Genomic DNA, 22,089 nt, shown 5'->3' with positions numbered 1-22,089 from the left:
GGCAAGGGGATCTCGACTCTTGACTTGGTGTTGTCAGCACCACACTCTCCCAAGTGAGCCACGGGCCGGCCCTTTCTTTTTTTTTAAAAAAAAATTCTTCACTGTCTTTACAAGGATACTTCTAAGTACCCTCATCTGACTCTATCACTTACTAGCTACATGACCTTAGTCAATAAACTTGATAAGCTTGGGGAAAACACTGGTATACTTTACCAGGTTGTCTCCTTATATGAGAAATGCTATAAAATAGAACTAAGAAACTGATGCACAGAAACAAAATCATACAGCTATTTCTTGGTCCTGCTTGAACTGATACCATGTACACATCTCCTCATCCCCAGCTCTGTACTCTTTCTTTCTTTCTTTCTTTCTCTCTCTCTCTTCCTTTCCTTTCTTTTCTCTTTCTTTTTTTTTTTTCCCAAAAGATGACTGGTAAGGGGATCTTAACTCTTAACTTGGTGTTGTCAGCACCACACTCTCTGAAGTGAGTTAACCAGATATCCTTATATAGGGATATGAACCCTTGGCCTTGGTGTTATCAGCACTACACTTTCCCAATTGAGCCATGGGCCGGCCCGACCCTTGACATTTCTGACAGACAGTGGACTGGGCACGGCAGGAGGCTGGCTGTTTCCAGGCAGAGGGAAGGACTCAAGTATATAGCATGGTGTGGGGAGCTTGGGCGCTGGAACAAGACTTCCTGGGCATGTGTCTTGGTTCTGCCCCTTCCTACATTAACTGGATGAGCTTACAGTCATCACCTGTAAATGGGGGCCATAGTAGTACCTACTTCATAGGATTGTTTGAGGATTAATTAATCAATCCATGTAAAGGTGTTTAGGACAGGGCTTAGTACATAATAAGTACTAATAAATGTTAGTTTTGGACATCCATTGTGGTTGCTGTTGCATTCTGCTAGTTTGCATTCATTTAAGTGATTGCATTTAGGCATGTTTGAGTACATCAGAAGAAATTCCAAACTGAGAATTTGTTTTTGTTAAAAATTGGGGAATGTGTTCAGGTGAATTTAATGTGTCCAATTTAGGGTTTGGGGCTGGCTGCTTAGTTCCGTTGGTTACAGCATGGTGTTATAACACCAAGGTCAGGGGTTCAGATCCCCATACCAGCCAGCTTCCAAAAGAAAACAAAAACCCAAAACCAGTTTGGGGGCTTAAATGGAGCACTTGATTGCATTATTAGGAGAGACTGTAGGGTCTATCTCCATAGAGGTCTTTCAAATAAGTATGTACATTCCTTTCTGGAAATCTGTGTTCACCTTAGTGCAGTAATTTCTGAACGTGGCATCATAATCTCCTGGGGAGCTTTTAAGTAATATGTATTCTTGGGTCCAGTCCTAGACCTACTGAATTGGAGTCTGTATGCTGTGTCAAGAATCTGCTTTTTAGGGCCGAGCCCGTGGTGCACTCGGGAGAGTGCGGAGCTGGGAGTGCAGCAGCGCTCCTGCCGTGGGTTCGGATCCTATATAGGGATGACTGGTGCGTTCACAGCACTCACTGGCTGAGTGCGGTGCAGCCGGTCTCCAAAAAGGACAAAAAAAAAAGAATCTGCTTTTTAAAAATCTACCGTAGAGCTGGTGTTATAGCCAGAATGGTATGTGTCTGTATATTGGGATTTGGGAACTATTGCATTAGATGACTAGGTTTCTCTCAGTTACAGGACTTCATTACTTAGATTAACATTTACAGTCAGCAGCACTTCTTGACGTGTACCCTGAACTAGGTAGTCTGATTAACGTTTTGACTGAGGTCTGTCCTATTCAGGGAGGAAATTAGATTCCCTAAAATTTAAGGCTGAAACTGAAAATAAGTTATAGTTTTTTTTTATTATGTTATCTTATTAGTTTTCCTTTTTATTTTGTAGGTATGTAAGGCAGATGAAAAATTTAATCAGCTGGTACATTTTCTTCGAAATCATAAGCAGGAAAAACACCTAGTCTTCTTCAGGTAATCTTTTTGGACTCTGGTTTAAGGGAGTCAGGGATTAAGCCACTCCCAGAATGCACAGATGCATGTGGCCCTCTGGTTTTCAAGTCCATCTAGGATGGTTTTCTCAGATGCTTTAGGCTGCAAGTAACTGAAAACCCAACTTTTGTGCCTAAAACAAGTGGGATTTGTTTCTCCTGTAAAAAGTCCAAAGGTAGGCAGTTTCTGACATTGGTTTAATGTCTCAGCAGTGTCATGGTTAACGTTCTGTGACTGTCTTGGCCTTTTCCTCCTATATGTCATCTCATAGTTTCCAGATGACTGCTGTAATACTCTGTTGTGTCTGCGCTGAAGGCAGTTAAAGGAGGAGAGGCAGAGTGGGTAGGGCAATGTTAGCTATATCTGTCCCTATCAATCAGAAAAGCAAAAAGCTTTCTCAGAAACCCCTCGGCCCTAGGTGACTACTGCTGTGAGTTCATCCTGTGGGCCAAAAGTGGGTCACATGGCAGCCTGTCACTTCAAGAGTGGCAGAGAAAATGAGCGTGTAACTTTCTCAGCCTCTGTAGTAGAAGCTGACAAAGGAAAAAGTGGTTGGGAATGACCTTTTTTTTTTTTTTAAAGATGACCAGTAAGGGGATCTTAACCCTTGACTTGGTGTTGTCAGCACTACGCTCTCCAAGTGAGCCAACCAGCCATCCCTGTATAGGGATCTGAACCCGTGGCTTTGGTGTTATCAACACCACGCTATCCCAAGTGAGCCATGGGCCGGCCCTTGGGAATGACCTTTGACCAGCCACCCATGGAGTGCCACAGTTGGAAGGCAAGATAGGAACAGATATGTGCATTCTTCGGACTGTGTATTTTTTCACCTCTCCTCCAAATATATCTCTGTAGATTTTTGGCAGTACCAAAAGAATTTTGTTTCTCTCTCTCTTTTTTTTTGGCAGCTAGCCGGTACAGGGATAGAACCCTGAACCTTGGTGTTATCAGCATCACACTCTAACCAAGTGAGCTAACTGCCCTTTATGTTTCTCTTCCATCCATCATTCCATCAATAAAATTCATTTGCTATATTGACTGTGACCCACAGTAAGAAATACAACTTGGTACACACAAAGGAAAATAAAAGGTTTCACAAAACTGTGTACTCTATAGGGAAGATGCATTTTGATGTTTTCTATTCTGTTTTATTTTATTTTAAAAGCTGGTTGAGACCCACTAAACTGATTTTAGGATTTGCCAGAGTGCTTTTGGGATCTGTGGGTTGTGGCCCTTATTGTGTAAAATGCTGCTTTATTGTATATTCATGTGACTCCTGATGGGAAACAGTGAAGAATCTGGCTGCGGTCACTTAGCACAGGTGGAAGTATTTGCGTAGACAGGTGTCAGCTCACTTTGGAGCCTGGTAGAGTGGGAGGAAGACTGGAAGGGATCAAACCTTGGTTCTGCGGGCCGGCCCGGTGGCGCACTGCTACAGTGCTCCGCTTGGGAGTGCGGTGGCGCTCCCGCGGAGGGTTCGGATCCCACATACAGACCAGTTCCCGCTCACTGGCTGAGCGAGGTGCGGGCGCGACACCAAGGGTTGCGATCCCATTGCCAGTCCCGGTCCGGTACAGGGACGACACTGAGGGTTGCGATCCGTTGCCGGACACGAAAAAAGACAAAAAAAAAGGAAAAAAAAAAAACCTTGGTTCTGGCTCTGCCACTTACTGTTGTTGCCTCGCAGTAAGCGGCAGTTCCCTCATGTGCAAAGGGACATGAAATCACTTTGGGATCCTTCCAGTTAAGAAAAAATGGGTTTGGGGGAAAACTTTAATAGAAGGTTGCTGGGCAAATAGCTCACAGATTCAAAGAGAAAGTTGAGTGCCCAGCCCCTAGGGAAGACAGCATCCAGGGAATCCCAGAGAGCTCTGTGGCAGGAGTTCACAGGCCATCTCTCTAGGGCACATGTTCATTGGGATGACCCTGCTCCAGCCCAGTTTTGTCCTTGGGTGACTCAGCCCCAAGTCCAAAATATCTGGGAGAGAGGATCTGATTGGTCTAACTTGGTTTTTCTGTAGAGCCCTTGGGAATCCCACTAACTGGGGAAGAAGCAGTCCCCCAAAGGAAAAGCAGGAGTGTTTTGAAATCTTAATAAGACTATGTCTAGGATGTCATTGTTTTTGATCTGAATGACTACTTCAGTTTAATTTCTTTCTCAGGGGCACATGAAGATTCTCCTGCTTTGAACATCTTTATTTTATTTTTTATTATTATTTTTTTCCTTTTTGTCTTTTTTACTGACCGGCAACGGGATCGCAACCCTCGGTGTCGCGCCCGTACCGGGGACCGGCAACGGGATCGCAACCCTCGGTGTTGCGCCCGCACCGCGCTCAGCCAGTGAGCGGGAACCGGTCTCCACATGGGATCCGAACCCTCGGCGGGAGTGCCGCCGTGCTCCCAAGCGGCGCACTCTCCAGTGCGCCACCGGGCCAGCCCTGAACATCTTTAGGCAGTGGGAACACATCCTTGGGGTTTTAACTCATGTTAAGGGATTTTGTGAAAAGACTTGCCTTTCATCAGCTGAAAGGGCTTCAGATCCAGAGTTTAGCGGTAGGTGATATAGCCATACTCCTTCATTCTCCAAAAGAGGGCTCATAATGAGGTTATGTTTGCTGCATCTGTTGCTCGCTGCTTCCCTCCCCCAGTTGTAGGGGGACAAATGTGGCCAATGCCTCTAAGACCTCTGTCCCCTCTCACAGCACTTGTGCCTGTGTGGAATACTATGGAAAAGCTCTGGAGGCACTGGTGAAAAGCATGAAGATAATGTGCATTCATGGAAAGATGAAATATAAGCGCAATAAGATCTTCATGGACTTTCGCAAATTGCAAAGGTGGGTTGGCTTTGTTGGAAATGGTAGATCTACAACCACACTACACTTTTTCATGTCCCCAAACTCACCCCATTCTCCCTTTGCCTGTAATGCTCCACACATTTCTTTCCCCTGCCTGGACTCTCTTCCTTCTCCAACCCAGTCATCATATGTTCTCTGTGTCAGTGCCCAGAGCCCCCCATTCCTCTGTCCTAACCCCCCTTTCCACTTTGCTGGGATAACTTCCTTAGTTATTGGATCTCCCTGCGAGATTGTAATCTCCAAGAAAACAGGAATCTTGGATATTGTGTTCGTTCCCAGGTTTCCCTGGGCCTGGCTCAGTGGAGGGTTTTGATAACTATTTGTTGACTGAATGAATAGGGCAGAAAGGAGCCTTGTTGGGAAACAGTAGGTTGTCACAGTTGGGAACTTGTGGTCTCTTAATGATCATAGCTTGCTTCTGTTTGTACATATGACAGTTCCTCAAAAAGTTCATGGAAAGGTTCATGTTATTTTTTAATTCTATTTTTCCATGAACTTTTTGATGTATAAATAATTTTGTTTTTCTTAATCATTGAGCAGCTGCATTAAAAGCATTCTTAAGGGCAAAGGGATACACCTGACTGTTGTACCTCAGTCATAAAGTGAAAATATCACTTGTTTTCATTTTCTTTTTTTTTGAAAATGAAAAAAGTTGTATTTTATTTTTTTATTTGACAGACAAAATTGTATGTATTTATCATGTACAACATGATGTCGTGAAGTATATGTACACTGTGGAATGGTTATATCTAGCTAGTTAACAAATGCATTGCCTCACAGTTATTTTTGTGGTGAGAACACTTAACATCCACTCTGCATTTTTCATCACTTGTTTTCTTAAATTGCTGCAATGGATTAGATGCACTACAGTTTTGTTTTGTTTTTCAAATGGAAATATACTAAATTTAAAAGTCCTTTTGATGTTCCCCTCCCTCTTCCTCTACCACCAATTTTCATGGGAACTTGTAAAGTCCTAGAGATTCTTTGGAACAAGAAAAAAATCAAAATATGAACATCCGTAAGTCCTTGCTTCTGTGAGAAACTCTGGAACCTGTGTATTACTGTCATTGTCATTGAGATCAGTAAAGACTGAAGGCGATGAAAATGGTGACCTGCTTTCTCAAAATGCTGTTTTCTCTTTTTCTAGCGGGATTTTAGTGTGCACTGATGTGATGGCCCGGGGAATAGATATTCCTGAAGTAAACTGGGTTTTGCAGTACGATCCTCCCAGCAATGCAAGGTACCACATAATAAAACATTAGCCTCTCTCCATATAGGAACCTACCCTAATGAAATGGGAATCCAAGATATTACATTCATCAAAACATTATTTTAAATAGCAAAAATAGACAAATGAGTGAATAACTGTCAGTAGTAATACTATAGTGTAGCAATTAGAGGTATTTTCAAGTACTGTAATTTCTTGAAGAAATGCACAATTAAATGTTTAAATGAAAAAAGCAATACATAACACCATGTATGGAAATTGCAATTATTTTCCTCAGTGTAAGCTAATATATGCTTCCAAACAGGAAAATGCCTCAAGTGATAATAATGTTTCTTCTGAGATTACAGGTCATTTTTATTTTATTCTTTATACTTTTCATCGTTTCCCAGATTTTCTGCAGGGACCATGTCTTACCTGTTTGATCAGAGAGAAAGACGTTTTAAAGTTTTACTTAGAGTTCAAAGTAAATGTCTATTCCTGAATCATACCTGTTTGCAATGTCTCTTTAATTGCCAGCTCTTCTATTTCTCACACTAATAAGTCAGCACCGAGTCAGCACTGAGCTGTCAAGCCTGGTGGCTCTTCATAGCATTTTAGCTGTGTCTGTATGAGGCTGAACCTGAGCTCTGCTCCCCGTCGTCACCTGGGTGCTTGTTCCCACCCTGTGTTCTCACAGTGCCTTTGTGCATCGCTGTGGCCGCACGGCCCGTATCGGCCACGGTGGCAGTGCTTTGGTGTTCCTCCTGCCCATGGAAGAGTCCTACATCAACTTCCTTGCAATTAACCAGAAGGTGAGCTGTGTTCTCTTTCCATACAGAATGCTCAGTGACAGCATAGCTGGAAAAGTTCTTCTCCAGCATGAGGTCAGAAACTTAAATTAGGGACAGCAAACTCAGAGGCTGGGCTGCAGGTGTTAGTGCTGGACCTTGGCGGCTTTAGGTCTCGCCTAGCCTCTTCTGTGGGGCAGCACTTTGGTTCCCAGGCAAGGGTTGCTACTTGAGAACAGGGACCCATGTTGCCATACTCTCCTACCAAATCAGGATTATCATGTGAAATTTGATTTGTAAATTTTTTTAAAAATTCAAAACACTTTCAGATCAAATGAAGTATTTGAGAAGGATTTGGGCTATAGGTCTGATTTAAGATTAAAATGAGTTGTTATGGGCTGGCTGGTTAGCTTAGTTGGTTAGAGCATGGTATTATAACACCAAGGTCAAGGGTTTGGATCTCTGTACTAGCCAGCCAACAAAACAAAGTAAATAAAAATAAGATGAAAAATTTTTGCCTTTGGTTTTATTGGCACTGGCTGTAATGGGGAAGACTTGGGGGTGACGTAATGCCAGCCAGAGAGGGTGAGAATGTGGTCTCTGTGCAGTGCCCCCTGCAGGAGATGAAACTCCAGAAAAACACAGTGGACCTTCTGCCAAAGCTCAAGTCCATGGCCCTGACTGACAGAGCTATGTTTGAAAAGGGCATGAAAGCTTTTGTGTCATACATCCAGGCTTATGCAAAGCACGAATGCAACCTGATCTTCAGATTAAAGGGTAAGTTGGACTTTTTCTTCACATAATTGTATCTCCATCTCAACTCTCTGATAGTCTAACAAGTATGAAATTGCTTTGTCTTGTTAGGTATATGTCAGGGTTAATGTTTTCTTAACATTTAAAAGGAAGTCTTCCTAGGCTTTTAGTAGACACAGAATAAACTGGCCACTGCCTGCTGAATATTCCTTTTTGCCTTGTAAAAATGTAATTATTTTAATTCTAAAATGAATTCATCAAATCCTTAAGTTAGAAAGATGTGAATTATCAGGAATCTTCCACTGTTGGCTATTATCATATTTTGGGTGTGCTAACTCTGATGTTTTGATTTAATTAGATCTTGATTTTGCTAGTCTTGCTCGAGGTTTTGCCCTGCTGAGGCTGCCCAGGATGCCAGAGCTGAGAGGAAAGCACTTTCCAGATTTCATGCCCGTGGATGTTAACACAGACACGATTCCATTTAAAGATAAAATTAGAGAGAAGCAGAGGCAGAAACTGTTAGAGCAACAAAGAAAGGAGAAAACAGAAAATGAAGGGAGAAGAAAATTCATAAAAAATAAAGCGTGGTCGAAGCAGAAGGCCAAAAGGGAAAAGAAGAAAAAGATGAATGAAAAAAGGAAAAGAGAAGAGGTAAAGTTTGCAGTTTTCCTTATTACCTAAATTTCAATAATTCGTAAAGGGCCACAAAAAATGATTATGTTGTGTAGTGTTGAATATACTATTACCCTGATTTGAGCGTCACATATTGCACATGGATATGGATATTCAGTGCTGTTTCCCATGAATATTTACAATCAACTATGTCTCAATTAAAAAAAAGATTTCAACTTAGAATTCTGAACAAATTATATTGTAATAGAATCTTTTAATAGGAATTATGTGGGGCTTTCAGATTTTTATATTATGTTGGCAACTGGAGTGGGGAACTTACTATATTTGTGAAAGCTGATCTGAGAGCTTACAGTTCCTGATTAAAAATTGCTGGTTTGATTAGAAAACTGTTGCTGAGAAATTCAGTAGTTTGTTGGTTTCTTCTGACTTAGGGCTCTGATATTGAAGAAGAGGACATGGAGGAACTTCTCAATGACACAAGGCTCTTAAAAAAGCTTAAAAAAGGTAAAATTACTGAAGAAGAATTTGAGAAGGGGCTGTTGACAAGTGGCAAAAGATCAATCAAGACAGCAGATATAGGGATCTCAGATTTGGAGGATGACTGCTGATTCCAGTGCCTCTAATGTGTACCAGGGCACAGCTGGCCCTGAACTTGGTGGACAGCTCCAATTTGCTTTTACTTTAGGAGACATCTGAGAAGAATCAGTTCCTGAAAGCTATCCTTTCAGAGTGGGGAGAAATTAGGGGATTTCATACTTGTGAATATTTTACTAAAAGCATACTAGTCTTGAATTCTGACGGAAGAAAATGTAAAATTATTTGAGTATAAATAGTATATGTCTATTTATGTTGATGGGTCACTTATAATTAAAGACCTAATTTTTTCTAAGGTTATTTTATACTTATTTCTTAACATAAAGATCCTGAAGTGTTGACTTTATGCTTTTTAAAGTTCCTTAATATTTTCAGGCACCTGGTTTCCCTGGGTGTCCTGTCTCCAGACTTCAGTTATTCTTTGATGCCCAGCACAGAGCACCTGCAGAATGGCTAATGGGCTGAGGTGTTTCTTTCTTAAGAATAATCCCCAGTACTGTTTTATTGGTGAATATCTGAAAAACAGAGGAAGTCATATTCTGGGAGAGAAACTTTGAGTCTTAAGCATGTGAATGTGGCTGCATAGTGTTTTCACCAAGATGGCCAATATGTTTTGGGCCTGGGTCAGCTTGCAATATTAATGCAACATCATTTCAAAATCTTTCATATAATTTATTTGAAAAGATGCTGAATTGGTTCCCAAGTATAATTTTAAAAGGCTGTTTAGGACCCAAACACGTTTAAAGGAAACTCACATCTTTTACAGATATAGAACCTAAGTTTACAAATATTCCAGAAGGCATCTTTATAAGTGGTAAGCCATGTAGGATACAACTGCTAAATGCTGTTTCTGCCTTCCTTTTGTTCTCTCCATACAACCTCTACTCTATCTGTAAGCCAGATGCAAATTTAGCAAATGTTTCTTGCTTTTCCTACAAGGCACCATATGGAAAGGGTTTCCTGGCCAGCTGTTAGTCATTTATTGCAGAGGTGACTGGCTGCAGTTAGGAACACCTGCTTTTTGGCCTCTTTCATTGATGCTTTTGGCAAATCAGTATGAAGTGCAGGGGAAGATGAAGGGAGGTGGACTTGGGTACATCTTCTGTCTTCATGGCCAGTAACTGAACTTGTTATTTCTGGAAACTGAAAATGAATGAAAGTTTCTGGAAACTGAAAGCACAAAATTTAGGTTGGGTTTTAGAACCATGAACACCTTTTAGATGAGGCTGAGATTAGTAAGATTCTCCAAGATTTATGATTTTGTCTTTAGCCATAAACCTTCATTAAAAAACAATTCAGTTTTGGCTGCACTCACTGGGGGTCAAGAGACCACTTGCCTGCCCCAACTCTGTGAGCTGTACGCTGGTGGGAGAGGACCCAGAGGTTATAGATAGAGCTTGATGAGTTCATCACTGACTGCTGAGGGCGTCAATACACCCAGATCTGTAAACAGCAAGGTGATTAAGGAAGGGGAGGTGTAGTCGACCCATGGATGCTCCTCTTTGAGGTCTTGTCCCATCTGCACAGACTTGAGGGTATTTGCCTTATACTGAAGAAAGAAGAGCATACGTTAGTCCACCTGCACATTTAGGGCTCTGAACTGGCGAGGCCTCGGCTTGAGCAGTTAGTGTGATACTACCTGAGACTGCTCTCTGGACATGGGGAGAAGCCAGCCGTCACACACTGGCAAGGAGGGCAGAGTTGCTCCCATGAGCCAGATCATGGCATGAGCCAGATCACTGCGGCATAATGGCTAACATCCGTAAGTATACTGAAAAACCTAAACTCACATCCCCTCGTTTGTGTGCTGGATTAACTCCTCCAGACCTCTCAAGGTAACAATTTAGAGTAACTACAGAGAACTTGCCATGTGGTGCCTGACACCGTGCTAAGCCCTTCCGATGGATTATCACAGGATCCTCATAAAGCAGTCAGGTAATACTATCCCATTTTACAGATAAACTGAAGTTCAGAGATAACAATGAAAGGACTTGTCTGGGGGCACATGGTTCGTATGTGGTGGAGATGGGAGCTGAGCCCAAATACTTGATTTCAAAGCGTGGACTCTTCACCACCAGCTTCCCTGCTGCCTCTCAGCCCATATACGAGGATACTTCAAAAAATTCATGGAAAGATTGGTATTATCTTTCAACTCTATTCTTCCATGAACTTTTTGAAGTACCCTCTTACAGTGCTACTGAAGTGATTGAGAGACTGAAAACTGATTCTGAGGACAAATGTGAGTCCAAGTTCAACACTACCAATTAATCTCTGTGTTGGAGAAAATAGCAATGGGAAGTGAACAACTTACTGGCACACTGTTATTAGCCCTGCAGTTCTTCAAAGGTTTCAGTTTAGACTGAAGTACCTCTTCAAATATGTAAAACTCTTGCCTTAAACTTATCTGGGACGTCTTGCTGGTTTAGTGGGAAAAGCCGTACAAACTTGAAACTTTCTGCAACCACATAAAACGGCTTGTTCTGTGCTTTGGCACACACAGCCATCTGGTTGGTTCCAATCTGGGAAGTCAGAGAAAATGGAGAAGGATGAGCTCTTATAGCACATTTGAAGTGGAAACAACAGAAAGTGTATAAACAAACATATGTAATTCTGTCTTTGGAATCAAAGCAGACTTCTTAAAAAAGAAAACAATAGATATTTCTCCAAAGATATACAAATGGACACTGAGCACATGAAAAGGGTTGCTCAACATCATTAATTAGGGAAATGTAAGTCAAAACGACAATGAAATCACTTCACACCTCTTAGGATATCTATAATTTAAAAAAATACAAGTGTTGGTGAGGGTGTAGAGAAATTGGAACCCTTGTATATTGGTGGTGGGAATGTAAAACGGTGCACGCAACCTTTGTGGAAATCAGTTTGGCAGTTCCTTGGAAAACTAAATATACAGTTATACGACCTAGCAATTATACTACTAGGTATATATGCAAAAGAATTGAAAACAAGGACTCACAGACTTAGATGTCAATGTTCATAACAGCATTATTTACAAAATCCAAAAGGTAGAAACAACTCAAGTGTCCATCAAGATATGAATGGATAAACAAAATGTGGTCTATCCATACAATGGAATATTATTTAGCAATAAAAAGGAATGACGTTCTGACACAAGCTACAACTTAGATGAACCTTGAAAACATTGTGCTAAGTGAAACATGTCAGACTCAAAAAGACGAATATATGACTCCATTTTTTGAGGTACCTAGGATAGGTAAAATCAGAGACAGAAAGTAGAATAGAGGTGACCACAGGTTGGGAGGAGAGGGAATGGGAGTTAGTATTTAATGGGTAGAACTTCTGTTTGGGAAGAATGAGTTTTGACAACAGTGGTGATGGTAACACAACAATATCTTAAATGCCTTAATGCCACTAAATCACTTAAATATGGTTAAAATGGCAAACTTTATGTTATGTATATTTTACTGTAACAACAAGAAACTTTCGTGCAAACTTTTCCAAGTTAAGCAATAGAGAAATGGAAATAAAATACTATATTGAGGTCAAATACGCTCAATTGAAATGAAAACAAAAACCAGATAAACCTCAATTCCAATTAAAGCCCATTTTGAGTAAATATAAATTACATTGTCTTAATTTACACAGATCAATCTCCAGAGAAGGAAATTTGAGCAAATTCTTGTTGAACACTGCAATGGCTTATGGAATTGGGCCACATTTCAGTACCATGATGAGGTCATGAAGCTAAACAAGCTTAGAAGAGTGAACTGTAATATACAATACTGCTTTGGTGGTCTTGGTCAGAAAAACATCCCCATGTCTTGAGCAAGGAATTGGGAGAACTGATGTCCTACCTTGTTAATAATTCCTCCATTTTCAACAACTCCTTCAGCACCAACTATGACAAGATCTACTTTCTCCATGATATAGCTAAGGAAATTAAAAAAAATAAAACCTTTTTATTCTGTTTTCTTGGCTCTTGTTAGCAGCCTCATCATCTGCAAAGATTAATATTCCATTTTCATCATAGTAAATTCCTCCCATAGCTACCTTTCTTCAAAAAAGTTCTTAACATGAGATGATCAGCCCCTGGCATTTGTTACCAGTTGTTTTCAGGGGCATTAAAACTTTTTTGATCACAACCCCACACACTGCCACCCAGTGCATGCACATACATATGTGTGTAATGAAGCAAGAATTGCATGTTACAGTGTTCATCTTACTAATGTTCTACTTCAATACAAACAAAATGGAAATCTAAAAACCTGATGTGATCCGAAGTTGGAAAAAAGTGTTATGTGATTTAAGAATCTTTCTAGTAGGAGGACAATTTACTTTTTGGTTTTTTTTTTTTTTGGTGGCTGGCTGGTACAGGGATCCGAATATGATTTACCTTTTAAAATGAGGAATTAGTAGAATTCCTCTAAATGTTTTCTCTTGAACACATTTCTGATTTCCTTAACTGTCATTAGGTGTTTTCTTTCCAAGAGCTTACTCCTGTTTTGTGAAATACACAGACAGTCCAAGGAATGAACATGTGACCTCGGTTTTAGGAGAGAAGTCGCATGGGTGAAACGAAGCACCCCAGTATGTCACTGAGGACGATCCATGGCTATGGATGAAGAGACAGCACTAATTACCCTAATTGCTGACCTCAACAGACCTTTGCACCTTGCTCTTAAAATATACTAACACTTGTGTCCGTGATATCCCATAGCCCTGTCTTCTGTGTATACTATGGGGACCTCATAATGAGCCTGCAGGTGTAAGGCAACTATTAATTAAGAGGTGGGATGCTACCAGTGCATTTTTATGATGAGATTCAAACCTTTAATCTGAACAGCCTGCTCTGAGCCATCCCTGGGGATGGGCAAGGAAAGGTGATCATGACCAGGGAAGACGGGCACTTACCCAACAGCAGCATCCAGCACCACAGTGACAGGGACGTTGAGGTGGCAGAGGGCTTTGGCCATTTTCTTACTGAAGATGACATTTTGAGAACATTAGAGAAAGTCCGAGAAAGCCCCAAAGTGATATCTGATGAGTCACTTAATTTGGACAGTGATAAATCATGTTAGCTTGAAACAGTTAATACTAATGGACTGAGGGGCAGATCCCAAGACTTTGGACTAAGAAAACAAGAATTTGGATTCTTTAGAAGTATGCATTTTAGGAAAACTATACTCTTAGGGACTCTGGGTAAGAGATACAAATTTAGGGGAAAAAAAAGTTTTGCTTTTATTATCTTTTGGAGAGATGGGGACATGAATTATCTATTCCTTGATAAAAGCTTTTCATCAACACAATCTCTTGCTGTTTCTCTGATTTAATTACTTAAATAAAAACTCTAGATCCTGTCCTGTGACCTACTGCAAATGCACAGTGATTTTTCTTCCAGGGGCAGGAACCAGCACAAAGGCAATGCTGACTGTATGGCAAATGGAGGGGCACATTCTGGTTCCTATTACAATGGGTTCTAATTCTCAGTTTGCTCTTCAAAATGGCAGCTGGGACTTAGCCAAATGGAAAGGTACTTGCCCTGATAAATCAGGCTGTGACTCTGTAATGTACACACTGAAACGCTTCTTGGCTGCCACGGCTGCTTCCAGGACTCTCAGGACCACTCTGGAGTAGGCGTGAGTCAATATTCTCTGTGGACCAAGAACACTTCATCAAAGGGGCAGGTTCCCTGGTGATCACCCATACTGTCTGCGCTGGAATGCCTGTTCCTGGGACCCTAAATTTCTCTGTATGCTTTCTCACACATCAACTACAATCAGAAAGGAGACCTTGATAGTACACTGAGTTTCAAGCCCACCTACAAACTGACAAAGTTTCTGACAGAGGACTACAGTATGGGTCTCCATTCCCATAGCAGGTGCAGAAGTGGAACCCACGCCGTGTTACTCACAAAAAGCCTAAATATCTGAAGGCTCTAGGAAGCTCTTTTGGGTTGGTTTCCCTATTTCCAAGACTCAATTTGCACACCTGGACCTTCAGGCACCAGGCAGGTGGCATATGTCAATGCAGTGGGCCAGGAGGGCCAGTGGCAAAAAAGAAAAGCTAAAGGGACCAGCACCCCTCAGCTCCAGCTGTCATCATGTGCTCCACTGTTGCCGGTCATCAACTTTTCTAGAGGAGCCAATATTTGAATGTTGGCTAATTTGTAAAAATTTATAAACTGTTTGGGGTAAACATATTTGTGGTGCAGATACAATTTGTAGACACTTAAATATAACCTCTGTTCTCAGGAAGAACACAGAGGACTGTGTAATGCAAGAATATGGACATAGCTCCCTAGCTCCTTTCTGAGCCTCACCTGAGAGCTTACTAGAAACACAGGTTCTCAGGCCCTACCCCAGACCTACTGAATCCAAATCTGCATTTAATCAGGCCCCCAGGTGATTCTCTGCATGTTCAAATGCAGGTAGCATACGCACACATTACACTGCACTAGAGCAAATGGGACCTGCAGAGTCCTGACAGCACAGCGAGTCTGTGGATGGAAAGGGCTTCAGTGAGAGGCAGGCACAACCTTGCCTCCACTTGGCCAGAAAAGGCTTTGTTTGCAACTGGTTTTTGTGCAAGTTCCACTCACATCCATTATGTCATTTATTCAACGACATACTTCAAAGGTTATCTGCATGTTCAAATGCAGGTAGCATACGCACACATTACACTGCACTAGAGCAAATGGGACCTGCAGAGTCCTGACAGCACAGCAAGTCTGTGGATGGAAAAGGCTTCAGTGAGAGGCAGGCACAACCTTGCCTCCACTTGGCCAGAAAAGGCTTTGTTTGCAACTGTTTTTTGTGCAAGTTCCACTCACATCCATTATGTCATTTATTCAACGACATACTTCAAAGGTTGGGAAGGGGGTAATAAAACAGAGGACGCACTTTTAAAAGTCAAAATGCAAGTTAATAATTTTATGGTCGGTGTAGACTGAGGTGGCACAAAGGACATATGCTGGTGGGAGAGACTTCTAAAAGTTTTATTACCCCTTTGCTGGGAGACTGGCTTAACTTGCGGCTCCTGTCTTTCCTCACTTAACTTATAAACATTTGGCAGCCTTACATCACTGCAAGAGCATCTGAAAGGAAGCTAAAAAGAAAACCTCCATCCAGTGCTAACCTTTGTGGGAAAAACAGTCTTAATTCCAGGGTGGTAAGGCTGATGAAGCTGTTGTGTTGATTTAATTCAGATTAATTTACTGTATATTCAATAATAAATGTACAGGTACTTCTTTAGTAAACATCTCATTAAATCAATCATCCATGCTGTCCCAGTGTTTTTCTCTGCCTGTTTACAATGACAACCATCTATAATAATACCTACATTTATACTCATATAGCATTTACCATGTGCCAGGCATAGTGCCGAGCCCTTACAAATACATCTAGTTTAATCCTTACTATAACCCTATGAGGTAGGTATTATTATTACCCTTATTTAACAGATGAAAAACCTGTAGTACAGAGAGGTTAAATAACTTGTCCAAGGTTGCACAGTCAGTAAGTGGCACAGTCAGGATTTTACCTCAGATAGTCTGACTGTAAAGCCCTTGCTCCTAATTATCACACATGATAGATATCTACTTACCGTCCCATCTTTGATGAAAGTATGGCACAGATCTGCAATTTTATTTCTTGACAGTGATATTCTCCTGAGAAAAAGCTCTCCCCGTTCAATCATGATCTTTTTACATTTGGAGTAATCCTAGGAAGAAAACAGTAAAATGAGGGCACAGGGAAGATCCAGGTAAAGCTGAGGATATCTGTAGCCAAACAGAAGTGGAAAGGTAACCTGGGGGAGGGCAGTGGCTTACAGAGTATTCCAGGGAGGTAAGGCTGATGAAGCGAAGGAAGAGCTCCCCGCCAGAGGACACTGCCACAGAGGAGTCCACGCCACATAGGGTTTCTATGGCACTGGTGAGGTTTGCTCTCAGGCCCTGGATTGTCTCTCCTGAAACGATCAAACAAGGAATGCGACATTCACTTTAGTATCAAAGCCCCATCCTGGGTCTGCAGTTAAAGAATTCATTTATTCACTCATTCATTCAATGAATATTTACAGGGTGCACACTGTATGGCCAGGCACTGTTCCAGGTGCTACGGATACATCAGTGAACAAGACAGATAGGGCTCTGCTCTAATGGAGCTCCCTTTCTAGTGAATGAGGCAGACAATAAACAAGCACACAAAGAAATAAGTGAGTTACAGACTATAATAAAGACAAAAAAAAAAAGCAGAATGGTGAGCAAGGTGGAGCTACTTAACAGGGATGGCCTTTTGGAGTGGGGGCCATTCAAACTGAGACCTGAGTGCCGGCCCGTGGCTCACTCGGGAGAGTGCGGTGCTGATAACACCAAGGCCCCGGGTTCGGATCCCATATAGGGATGGCCGGTTCGCTCACTGGCTGAGCGTGGTGCTGACAACACCAAGTCAAGGGTTAAGATCCCCTTACCGGTCATCTTTTTAAAAAAAAAAAAAAAACCAAAAAACTGAGACCTGAGTAGGAAAGGATCCAGGGGCAGACTATAACAATGCAAAGGCACCAAGATGGGAACAAAGTTGGTATGAGAAACAAAGAGAGGCCAGCACAGCTGAAGCACAGTTCACTGATGGACAACATGGAAGGCAATCAAGTAGCAGTGGCAGATGAGGTCTGCAAAGCAGTGTAGGTGAGACTAAGGTGTTTGAATGTTGTTGTAAGTACAATGGTAAGACATTGAAGGTGGTCTTAGAGACACATGCCTTCAGATTAAAGAAGCCTGCTTCATTATTATTATTTTGCTTATGCAAATGTCATGCTATACCCAAATGCTTACATTTAGAATGTTGAATTAGTAGATCACAATGAATATTAATACCAGAATTTATTCTGAACATTCTCTGTAGCATCTGCATAGAATCTGGCACAAGGTAGAAGCTCAATAAATACTTGTAAAGTTGAAGTATTGCTGCAATTTAAGCTTCATGGTTAACTCAGTATAAAATAGTCACTCTTGATTCCAAGCATATTTTATTTATGAAACCCTTTTGATGATAATTTGAGGACTCTATCCAGGTTGAAAGACATGAAATGAAGGCAAAAGCTGAGCTTGGGGCCGCATTACCTTCTGTAGGCAACATGCATCTCACTTTCTACATTTCCAGCAGCCATTAGAAAATTTTCCTAAGGCTGAGAGTGTTCAAGAATGACCTTCTTTACCTTTATCTCTCTTCAAGAACTCCAGCAAAGTCCGGATGGCAGCCACTGCTGAGGCCATGTCACGATCTTCTTTCATCTGAGACTTAAAGTATTTAATTAACTCTGGGAAGGGAGAAAAAAGTGATTCATCAAGTTCATTTCACAGGATTTAAGGCTAGAGAGTTTGTTAATAATTGTCGACCTTAAAAAGCAAAATAATTTTTAAAATACTGTATTTTCTTTTCAGGGTATTTGGTTTCAGGGACATGATAAATGTTGATGGGAATAGAGATGACACTACTTTACTGTTTGGAAGATCTGTTTTTTATTCTGAAAAAGCTGTCAGTGTAGAAAAACATAAAATTTAAGCTCTACTAAATGACAATGAAAAGTCACTCTTCTAGGCCCTAAGTTCTGAGACATCCCAGAAACAACTCACCTTACCAATTTCTCCTGTACACTTCCAGACAGTCTACACTGATTCAAGTCTACTCTCATACATATACTCGTATATACACATACATGTACAAGTAGAGTTCCACTCATACCCTTTATTTTTTTACAGGAAAGGTATTATATTAGTTTGCACTTTGTTTTTCACTTAATAAAACACCTTGATAACCATACTAGACGAGCACATCAAATACGCCTTCTTCTTTTGATTCTAGTAAACAAATCCAACAGGGCAGGGAGTCCTATTCCTACTTCAAGTGTAAGGAAATCAAGGCCTACACACACCGTCCGAAAAGTCTCACATTTTTGGATGAAGGAACTGGGAAGGAGCGTGGTGCGGAGGGCGGGGAGTGGGGCCTGCAGATACTCTCGGGGCCCATCCCCTGGATACGGGAGCGGCGAAGGGGATTCAGTCGTGACTAGAGAAAACACATCCAGCCTAGCAGCCCGAGCTTAGAAAGCGACCTCTCCCAGAGCACAGCCTAGGCACGGGAGGTTATGGGGACCCCTGAGCAGCTCCGCTTTAGGCTCAGCAGCCCTGGCCCGTCCCAATTTACCCTTGTTGTCCATGGTGGCTTCCGGACCGCCGAGCTCGAGGGTTCAGAGGACGCCCACTCTGCCTCGGTACGTCTGGTGACAGCTCCGACTTGCGAGCCACACACACTGGCAGCGTACAGCACACCTCCACACTCCACTTCCGTCGCCTTGGGGGCGGGGCCGAGAGTACGGCGAGCGGCCCGGGCCAAACCACCTCGCGCATGACAAGACGGCGCCGGAAGCCGGGGTGCGCGGCGTCGGAGACGCTCGCTTCGCGGCTATCTGCTCTTCGCTGAGGAGCCAGGGCAGCCATGGTCTCAGACGGTGAGGGCAGCGGAGGTGGGCCCCCGACCCCAGGGCTGGACGGACTGGGCCCGGCCAGGAGCGGCCAAATGGAGTGTATCTTTTGAGCTGGGTGGAATTTGTTTGAGTCTTTGGAGGAGTAGCTAATGTATCCGTTAATTCATTCAGTAAATGTTCTGGGGTCGCCTGCTGTGTGCCAGCCATTAGTTTCTGCACTGGGGAATACGGCAGAGAACATGACAGTCAGGGTCCCTCGTGGAGGTGACAGTCTAGTGGGCGAGACAGACAATCGGCAAGGAAATAAAAATAATTTCTAAGAGTGTCGAGCTGTGAAGACGATCTAATAGGAGGGTGTGGTAGATTGTTACTAGGGGATGATTGAGGACCAGCTACTGAAGACAGGAGTCCAGGAAAGAGCGAAATATTGAAACTAAGACTTGTATGACTATGAGAATTTCCAGGGGAAGTGTATTTTAAGTGCAAAGGCCCTGTGGCAGGCCCAGCCACCACATTACACTGGGAATACGGAAGTGGAGAGCCTGAGAGTAGAGAATGGGAGAGCGGGGAAAGGCTTTCATTCACATATTAAACTGCCAGTTACAGAGCTTTCTGTCAGAAAGGAAGAGAAAGGAGACCAGGGTGGTGGAAGCAAAATGAGCTAGAGGAGTGAGATCAGAGGGCTAGCCCGTTGTAGGTCATGCAGGGCCTTGTGGGCCACGATAAAGAGGCTGAGCTTTATTTTTTGAAGTGCAATGTAAAGCCGNAAAATGAGCTAGAGGAGTGAGATCAGAGGGCTAGCCCGTTGTAGGTCATGCAGGGCCTTGTGGGCCACGATAAAGAGGCTGAGCTTTATTTTTTGAAGTGCAATATAAAGCCGTTGTAGGGTTTTAAGCAAGGAAGTGTTATGATCTGATTTACAATTTTTTTTTTTTTTTAAGATGACGGGTAAAGGGATCTTAACCCTTGACTTGGTGTTGTCGGCACCACGCTCTCCCAGTGAGCCAATCCGCCATCCCTATATAGAGATCTGAACCCGCGGCCTTGGTGTTATCAGCACCGCACTCTCCTGAGTGAGCCACAGGCCGGCCCTTGATTTACAATTTTAAAAGATACTTTGGCTGCTGTGTGGAAAATGGACTGTGAGGAGCGAAAATACAAAGAGGTCTGGCCTGTTGGCTCATCCCCATACAGGCCAGTCGCCAAAAAAAAAAAAAAAAGAAAGAAAGAAAGAAACAGGGAGACCCTTTACAGGGCTGTAACAGTTGACAGTAATCCCTTTATCAGTTTTAAGCCTTATCACTACCCTGTGAGAAAGGCAGCCCTGGCATTGCCTCTGTCTATAATGAGGAGGTAGAGACCCAAAGGAGGAAATCAACAAGGACATTGCAAGTGATGATACACACCTCTCCTGACTGACAGGCAGTACTTAGTGGTAGCAAGGAATGGATGGCCCCGAGAATTGTGGGATGGGGCCTGATAGAGAATAAGGCTGAAGGCTTAAGGGCTATAGATAGGGGTGTGAGGGCCTGTGGCAGAGATAGTTAAATGCAGCTTCTGAGCTAGGCACTTTGTTTTGTGATTTACATGATGATTTTTGCAAATCATCCCACTTGGTAGCAGGCTGTGTAACTTAGGGAAGTTACTTTCATTTGCAGACTAGGAATATTACCATATGTCATCTTATCTAAGACAGTATTGATTAAGAAATGTGCCCTTGTTTAATGTACCCCTAAGAAAGAAAAAATGCTGCCAGTTTTAATAATAAGATACCATCTGGATTTCAGCAACTGTTAAATGTGGGGAAAAAAAGGGGGGATTACATCTTATAACTGATGAAAGATGACAATAATATGTCCNTGTGGGGAAAAAAAGGGGGGATTACATCTTATAACTGATGAAAGATGACAATAATATGTCCCTTGCTGGCTTGTTGTCAGGATGGAGGGATTGTGAGTTACAGATGCCAGTGCCTGATGCAGCGGAAGCTGGTATTCCCATTACCCTGAAATGGGGAAGCTGTGACCTCCCACTGGAAGAAAAAAGTGGCATTGTTTTGGGGCCTTGAAGAGTAACTAGGATTTGAATGTGCAAGAAATCAAACATGGGCTGGGGATTATCCTGATATAGGAGACAGTGCCTTCTGTCCTTGAGCATGCATTTAAAATGCAAATATATGTGGGTTCATTAAGTAGATATTTATTCATCATCTGCTATATGCTAGGAGCTGAGGATGAGCAGTGAACAAAACAGACAAAAATTCCCACCCTCACGGAGTTTACGTTCTGGTGCATGGAAGATGCAATATATTATAGGAAGCAGGCTAAGAGCTTGCTAAGAGTCCTGGGAGCTTTAAATCCTTGAAAGAACTTGGCCTTCTATTAATTTCGTGGTTGTGGGATGATAAACATTTAAAGACATTTAATAGTGTTTACTCTGGATTTAATTTATGAATTGGGAATGTTAGCTTTGATTCCTTTTCATGAGGCTAATGTTTTTAATTTATTTCTTGTTAATACTTTCAGAAGATGAATTGAATCTTCTGGTTATCATAGTTGATACCAATCCAATTTGGTGGGGAAAGCAAGCATTAAAGGAATCTCAGGTAAGACTGCTTGAGGTGGCCTTTGGGTAATTCTGGTTTAATTGAGTGTATGTTTATATTGCTTTTTTAAAAAACAGCTTTATCAAGGTATAATGTACATATTATAAAATTCACCCATTACAATGTACAATTCAATGATTTTTTAGTAAATTTTTTTTTTTCCTTTTTGTCTTTTTTCGTGACCGGCAACGGATTGCAACCCTCAGTG

At 42.0% G+C, this 22,089-nt stretch overlaps 3 protein-coding genes across 3 annotated transcripts in view; 2 read left to right on the top strand and 1 right to left on the bottom strand.

Moving 5' to 3' along the window:
- DDX55 (DEAD (Asp-Glu-Ala-Asp) box polypeptide 55) overlaps positions 1-9,112 on the top strand; it is an 18,900-nt gene extending 9,788 nt beyond the window's left edge. Inside the window, exons 8-14 of the mRNA XM_008591352.1 lie at positions 1,882-1,964; positions 4,685-4,816; positions 5,985-6,077; positions 6,742-6,856; positions 7,441-7,609; positions 7,944-8,236; positions 8,650-9,112. Coding sequence (XP_008589574.1) covers positions 1,882-1,964; positions 4,685-4,816; positions 5,985-6,077; positions 6,742-6,856; positions 7,441-7,609; positions 7,944-8,236; positions 8,650-8,826 — 1,062 coding nt within the window. The 3' untranslated portion in view covers positions 8,827-9,112. The remainder of the gene's footprint in view (positions 1-1,881; positions 1,965-4,684; positions 4,817-5,984; positions 6,078-6,741; positions 6,857-7,440; positions 7,610-7,943; positions 8,237-8,649) is intronic.
- Positions 9,113-9,463: 351 nt separating this feature from the next.
- On the bottom strand, positions 9,464-19,125 carry EIF2B1 (eukaryotic translation initiation factor 2B, subunit 1 alpha, 26kDa). The gene is made up of 9 exons (XM_008591346.1): positions 18,997-19,125; positions 18,008-18,109; positions 16,623-16,759; positions 16,397-16,513; positions 14,333-14,445; positions 13,706-13,774; positions 12,649-12,724; positions 11,206-11,331; positions 9,464-10,361 (listed from the first exon to the last, which is right to left on the bottom strand). Exons 1-9 carry the CDS (start codon positions 19,007-19,009, stop codon positions 10,197-10,199), a joined length of 918 nt encoding a protein of 305 aa, XP_008589568.1. The 5' UTR covers positions 19,010-19,125; the 3' UTR covers positions 9,464-10,196.
- A 106-nt stretch (positions 19,126-19,231) lies between these two features.
- Positions 19,232-22,089, top strand: part of GTF2H3 (general transcription factor IIH, polypeptide 3, 34kDa) — a 23,588-nt gene continuing 20,730 nt past the window's right edge. The window contains 2 exon segments of the mRNA XM_008591523.1: positions 19,232-19,300; positions 21,802-21,881. Of these exon segments, the coding sequence (XP_008589745.1) occupies positions 19,288-19,300; positions 21,802-21,881 (93 nt within the window). The 5' untranslated portion in view covers positions 19,232-19,287.

This window comes from Galeopterus variegatus, unplaced genomic scaffold, assembly GCF_000696425.1.
Source record: "Galeopterus variegatus unplaced genomic scaffold, G_variegatus-3.0.2 Scaffold147, whole genome shotgun sequence".
Lineage (NCBI taxonomy): Eukaryota > Metazoa > Chordata > Mammalia > Dermoptera > Cynocephalidae > Galeopterus > Galeopterus variegatus.
This window is presented reverse-complemented; position numbering and strand designations above follow the sequence as displayed.